Raw genomic sequence first — 7,188 nt, forward strand, 5'->3', positions numbered from 1 at the left:
TTCATTTACAGCAGGAGCAGGCTTGTGAAGCATGAGCGGGGTGGGGGTGGGGCTGGGGGTGGGGCTGGGGGTGGGGCTGGGGCTGTGGAAAACAGTTTTATGACACGTCAGGATGACAAAGAGAGGATAACTCAGATGTACATGGGGGGGGGGCTCCCTTCCAGCGGACCAGGTCCAACAGAACCGGTGGCTACCCGCTGGGAAAGCCGCTGCGGCCGCTCAAGGTTCTCACAGTTCTGAAGGTCAACCTCGGTGGATTCATGACTTGCCAGAAGCAGCCACTGTTTGGGCCGGAACTCCGGGGGCCTCGGTTCCCGCCGAGCCTCGGTACCGTGAGCCTCGATACCAGGAGCCTCGGTACGGTGAGGCTCTGTGCCATGAAGCTCGGTACCAGGGGTCTCGCTACTGTGAGGCTCTGTAGGGTGAGGCTCGGTACCGCAAGACTCGATACCAGGTGCCTCGGTACCAGGAGGCACGGTACCTTGAGGCACGGTGCCAGGAGTGTCGGAACGGTGAGGCTTGTTACCGGGAGCCTCGGTACCCTAAGGCTCTGGACTGTGCGGGGGTAGAAACAAGGGTCCGACCTTTTTAGTGACTTTATTCTACCGCTCGGTGCGATGAGATGGAACCCGCTCCGCCGTCACCCGGTCCTGGTTTCCCTCCGTAAAGTGTCGGCGCGGCCGGGAGGTCGTACACGTCCTGCACGCGTGCGACTTGCTGACGTCAACGAGGGATTTTGCAACGGCGCCAACCCAAACAGACGTCCCGCTCAAAGCGGACGCTGCTCTGGCTTGTTTTTGCAGGGTCTCCCTGACCCACAAGGAGCCGCGCCGAGGACCCCGCTCCCGGTCGGAGTTTGATTCTCTCCCTTCGACCCGATCCCTTCCGGTTTCGGCGTTCGCAAGGAAACGTTTGGCGTCACGCGTTGCCGTTGATCGAGCCCTTTTCTACGGCGAACGTGAAAAACAGATGTTTGGTCATCTCCAGGAACCTTTGTCTCCCGTCCATCGGGAAGAGGGAAGGGTTCTGGGGTGAATTCTGGGTCGACGCGTCATGTGATTAAGAGGTTAAAAAATATATATATATACATTTTCAACACAAAAAAGTAAATAAAAAGCTCTCTGGACGTTTTGAACCCGTGTTTCGGGAGGTCGGGCCCGAACATGGACGAGCGCAGGGAAGATGCTGTGGAATGGAGGTGGCGCCCAGCTCCCCATCGACACACGTTTCCTGCTGTCTGTCTGAGAGATTCCTTCCATTCTCTTTAGACGAAATTATCCGGGGGAAGCAGAAGCCCTGAGAAGGACTCTCACTCCCCCTCCCCCTGAAAGAAAAGCCTTCTCTCTTTTCCTAGTCCTCCCTGTTCCTCTGAGGAGGGAGGGAGGGAGGGAGGGAGTATCCTTCACCACATTCTGAAGCTTCAATGGCTCCATTCACCCGGTGCCGGTTCCTGACGGAGGTCTGCCCTCTAGTGGCGCGTCGGTGTCGCCGCCTGGTTTTGTTTTTCGGGGTCCCGCGTCGCCTCGGATCAACAAGCTGTTTCGGACTCTCTTCTTGACGGCTAACGCGCCGGAAACCGGATCATTTCATCGTCCTTCAAAAGTCCTTGAGAGTCCGGATGAGGTCTTAAATTCGGTTTATGGATATGATATATTCCTTTTTGTCAAAATGAGTCACGTTCTTCTGCATCCACCTTTCTGACGTTGTTAAAACCTCCCAGCGATCCTCACCCTTACCTGTTGTAGATGAACCAACTCACTAGATACGACCTTTACACATCGCAAGAAATTAAACAAAACCCTTGGAAGTATCTGGCTGAAGTTCAGTGTAAAAATAAGTAAATACTGCTTATATGTATTACTGTATTATCCCAAACACTACTCCCTCTATTCACATTCACATGCCACTTTAATTCACATGCCACTTTAAATGCACATATCTGTATATACATAGGCATATTCCTTCTATCTATTCCATTTTATTTCAATTTATTTTTATTGTATTTTATTCTTTATATTTTTATCTTATTCTATAAGTATTCCACTTACTGTATTACGTTTTAGGAGTCAGTTAGTCGGTCTATTAGAAAGGAATTTTCTACTTTTTATTTTATTTTATTTTTTATTTTTTCCTAGGACATATTGTGTGCTATCACCGGGTGCGTTGCATTACATTTCACTGCATATATGTATGGAAGTATGTATATGTATGTGACAAATAAAAATCTTGAATCTTGAATCTTGAATCTTGAATCTTACAGTTCTGAATCACTTACATTTCCACCTGACCTGAAGAAAACCGTTCTAATAACAGTTCATATAATTATTTAGCTCATAATCTGCCGTGTTTCTACCCAATACTGACCCCCCTGTTCCAACAGAACTTATTTGTTTAATAATATAAATAATAGAAAGACGTCTTGTCCAAAATCAGTAAACCCGCTGACACCCTGCCACAGCATCCACCTCCCAACCCGTACTATTCAGTAACAGCCCCCCCTGCTGTGTCCCTCTCCAAGGCGCTGGTCCCTGGCCCTCGGCTTCCCAGTAACGGCTCCATGGGAGGGGCGTCGGCCCAGCCCCAGCAGCGGCCCCCGGCCCCCGTCGGCCAGAAGGGCCCGGCCAAGACGCTGGCGCTGCAAAGGCACATCGGCGAAACGGTGAGAAGCGGATCCCTGATCAGCCCAAATTCATTGGGTTTGTAGAGTTTAGAACTAGATTAACAATAAACAATATAAATGATATCATTCAAGAAACCCAACGATAAATATCAACCTGAAAAACAACAATAAAAATGACACTTTTGGGGGGGGGTGGTGTTGTACGTTGCCAAATTAGGGAAGACTGGTACTGCTACGAGTGTCTGATATCTGGCTGAAATAATGTATAATCATGAGAAAATTTTCTCGAAACAAAAATCCGATAACAAGAGCCAACATGTCCGTTATTAAAGAAAAGTGACTTGATGTTCGGCTTTTCTTTGGCACCGAGAACAATATCAGATGTCTCTAATGGAGGAAATGTGATTGTACCTCAGGGGTCTGGGCGTATACAGTTATATTCCACGTTTACGAAATCCAGAAACTGTATTGAAATATAGTTTTTTGCACATATTCACACCTACGTTCGTCAAAGTTACTTGATTTTATTCCAGTTTAAAGTTAAAAAAGGGTCAAAAGAGCTTGCATCATGGTCATGTTTCATATACGTCTGTCATATATGACCATGGTTTCATGTCAGGAGGTAATGTGTCAAATGTGTGTACTGACTAGTAAACGCCGGCCTGGTCCTTTAAGTTAGTCAAATATTTTAGTCATAATATTTGAGTCATGATGTGAAGGTTGGTTTGTGTATAGTGCTTTGTTCACATGGACTACGGAGTGGACCCCCTGTCCACTGGTCGCTTTCCTTCATTGCTTCTTTAACTTTGTGTTTCAGGACAAAGACCCCCAGGATCATTTCACTCGCCACCTGACGCGGCCGCCACCCGAGTACAAGCAGAGCAGGGGTCTGGACCAGAGCAGGGGTCTGGACCAGAGCAGGGGTCTGGACCAGAGCAGGGGACTGGACCAGAGCAGAGGACTGGACCAGAGCAGGGGTCTGGACCAGAGCAGGGGTCTGGACCAGAGCAGGGGACTGGACCAGAGCAGGGGTCTGGTGGCGGTGCAGCCTGGAAGCCTCTTCTCAGGTGGGTGCACGCTCACACGCTCATGCACGTTGCTCAGTGAAGCCACAACGGGCCCCCTGGGGACTCTAATCGGCCCTTTTGTTCTGCTTGCAGGTCTGAGTAACGGCTCCGAGAACAACCTGCCGTCCCTGTCCTGCCACCTGTCCAACGTGGCCACTTCCAAGATGGCCGCCGCACCGGGGGACAGGAGGTTCGTCTCCGGGGGCTCCTGCATCAGCCCCTTCCAGCAGCAGAACAGTCAGAACCGACTCGGTCTGAACAGCAAAGCCCGGTTCCAGCGGCCCGGCGCGCAGGGAGGCAGTTCCTTCCCCCCGGTGAACAATGTGCCGCACCCGAGGCCCCCGCTGGACCATCACTCCACGTTGGGGTCCGGACCGAGTCTGGGGGGCCTGATGCCCGGCGTCGGCGCCGGCTGGCTCCCGAGCAACCAAGCCAAGCAGGCGGCGGCGGGGCTCGGCGGCATGAGGAGGCTTCCCGCCCCGCCGCCGTCTCAGAATGCACCGCTGGATGTGCCGGGCCTCCCCTACCAGCAGCGGCGCCCGGGACCCCCCAACCAGGTGGCGCCGGACCTGGGGCTGCTCCCCGTCAACCCCGCCGCTCTCAGAGGCTCCGCCCCCAGAGCCACCCAGCCGCTCGGGGCCCCCAGCCAGGCCTCCCCCGAACAGAGGGTCCCGGCTGGGAGCTTCTCGGCGCCGAGCCCCGGGTCCGGGAGCTTCCAGAGCAACCGGGCCAACAGGCTGACGTTCGACTTCCTGCCCGAGGGAGACAACACCGTCCCGGGGATCAACACCGACTCGGACTTCATAGACTCTCTGCTCAAGTCCGGCTCCGGGAACGACGACTGGATGAAAGACATCAATTTAGACGAGATCCTCGGCGGCCACTCCTGAGCCTGAAACAAACTGACCCAGAGTTTAACAAATAGAACACACACCCTGAATACCTACGTGCAGTATATATATTTATGTATATACGTATATACTGTATGTAGGTATTCAGTGTGTGTGTGTGTGTGGCGGGTGGGGGGGGGGGGTTACATATTGTAAAGGATGTTGAAATGGAATTTTATAAACTAATTATATTATTTGTTCTCCGTATCGTTTTGTGTGGAGTCCTGTGAAAAGACTTTGTGTTGCGTCTGTAGTTCCCACTCGGTTTGGCCCCTGGTTCCTGGGGGCCCCAGGTTCCCCTTTGCCACCGCCACGTTGAAAACCCGAACTGTGGAGGAGCGAAGGGAAAGCCATCGCCGCGTCGTTTCAAAGCTCATCTTGGTATTTTACTCCAAGTTAAGTTTCCGAATGGGCGTCAGATATTTAGCATGAAGAGGTATTTACCTTGAAGTGTATTTGTTTTGTTTATGTACCATATGCAGTATATCGTCACACATAAATATTTTCCTACGCATTCTTCGAACTTTTCGTCTGTGGTAGTTTTTGATGCGATTAAAGATAAAATGTAACCGTTTAATTTCCTCCACGTAATATTTAATAAATATCGGGAACATAATGATATATATTGTAATTCATGTAATTAATAAAATTGATTTGAACAAACTATGTCTTCCAAGCATGACCATGAGAGCTGGGTGCCGTTAGGAACCGCACGAAACTGATTTATATTTACATTATTTTTGAACAATCTCATTGTAAATTCCCACTTTATACATTTCACAGTATTTGGAGGATATTCAGTAAATTGTAATCAGGATATGAATGAGACTCGTCTGCAGAAAGTAAGTACAGTATTACTTTTACCTTTAATCCTTCACATTTAAGAGAATTACTTACTGTATATACTTTTACCTGAGGAAACATTTTATTGTGGTACTTTACGACAGTAATTTTGAGCTGGGGTTTTGTACTTTTACTTAAGTAAAAGGTCTTGAGTAAATATTTCCTTTTTAATTTAAAGTGTTTTTAGTTTTTTTTACCTCCCCCTCGTGGCCTAGTGTGGTACAACAACAAAGTTCCGACAGGAAGTCCTGCTGCATTCCATTAAAGTCGGAACTCGTAAAAATCCAACTTGCTAGTGGGAAACTACAACGGAACCACCATTTAAATCCGAATCCCAAATTATAATTTGGAAGGAGAATGACGGCCCGAGTTCTCCGGGACTACACACGTGACGTCGCGGCAGCATGCCGGCTCACACAACATTGAACAGTGTTTCCTTTTCAAAGTTCCTATTTTTTCTGAAGTCACGTCAATCTTCGATTGAACCTACGCTGTAGTTGTATTTCCTGCGCAGATGCTTGTAGACTCGACAGGCTTGACAAAAACGCTAATTCATTGCGAATGTACGTGTCCCATGTTTTCCCGAGCAACGGAGACACGCGGGGACCATCGACTCCGAATGAACGATTTCCGAGTTTACCTGAATGCAGCATCCGTCAATCAGAGACACCTGGTGGAAACTGTTTTCACCTGTTGTTGTCCATCGTTTTTACCCTGTTTCCCACGTTCTGTTAAAATTACCTCGATTATTTTGGAGAAACAAAGATGCCGGTGTAAACGCTTATTTGTTTGTTCGTCGACGCAACCAAAACCTCAGCTACCAACAGGTACGTTCAGCCTCGCCAGGCGCTCCAAAGCGTCTCGGCAAAGAAACGAAAAAAATTGAAATGGCCGCCGGGTCAAAATCACAACGAAGGGCTTTTGGCGTCCACGTCATAGTAACTCAGTCATCATGAACATATCGCAAAATAATACAATTCTTAAGTTTCATTACAAACGTCCAAACATTTACACACACACACACACACACACCAGATGTATACACAGTTATTTATGATGTGTAAATGTAAACGTCCCGCGCCTCGTCACGCACGTCTCCCTGGTGCTTCCCGTTGCCGTGCAAGTTAATTGAGTAAAAACTGTGTTTTGCGTGAATTCTTCACCTGTAAATAATAGATCCTGCACTTCCGTAGCGGGCAGGCTCCGTCGGTGCCCCGACCACACCCTCGCAGGGGCCCGTTGCGTCGGGGCCCCGACCACACCCTCGCAGGGGCCCGTTGTGTCGGGGCCCCGACGAGGACGGGGCTCCGCCCACGCGGAGGGCGTGGTCCTCCGATGCGGAAACGAGGTTGCGCGCGGACAGGACGTGCGTCACTTCCTTCAGGACGCCCGGAAGAGAGCTCTGCAGGGAGCACGAGTACATGCGTGACGTGAGCGCATACAGGCCTTCACGTCACATTTTCATGTGTTGCAACCATCATGCTGCCACACACACACACACATCTCTCTCTATATATATATATATATATATAGATATAGATATAGATAGCTATATATATATCTATATATATATATGTGTGTGTGTGTGTGTGTGTGTGTGTGTGTGTGTGTGTGTGTGTGTATGTATATATGTATATATATATATATATATATATATATATATATATATATATATATATATATACACACACACTGTTTGTGTATGTATGACCGTATGTTTGTGACAAATAATCACTTGAAGTTGAAACAATTTGAACATAGGAAAACC

The 7,188-nt window shown here is 48.9% G+C and overlaps 1 protein-coding gene across 1 annotated transcript in view; it reads left to right on the top strand.

Moving 5' to 3' along the window:
- Positions 1-4,624, top strand: part of maml2 (mastermind like transcriptional coactivator 2) — a 51,358-nt gene extending 46,734 nt beyond the window's left edge. Inside the window, exons 3-5 of the mRNA XM_080007515.1 lie at positions 2,519-2,659; positions 3,438-3,687; positions 3,781-4,624. Of these exons, the coding sequence (XP_079863641.1) occupies positions 2,519-2,659; positions 3,438-3,687; positions 3,781-4,577 (1,188 nt within the window). The 3' untranslated portion in view covers positions 4,578-4,624. The remainder of the gene's footprint in view (positions 1-2,518; positions 2,660-3,437; positions 3,688-3,780) is intronic.
- Positions 4,625-7,188: the final 2,564 nt, after the last annotated feature.

The sequence above is a fragment of the Zeus faber genome, assembly GCF_960531495.2.
Source record: "Zeus faber genome assembly, chromosome: 9".
In the NCBI taxonomy this organism is placed as follows: Eukaryota; Metazoa; Chordata; class Actinopteri; order Zeiformes; family Zeidae; genus Zeus; species Zeus faber.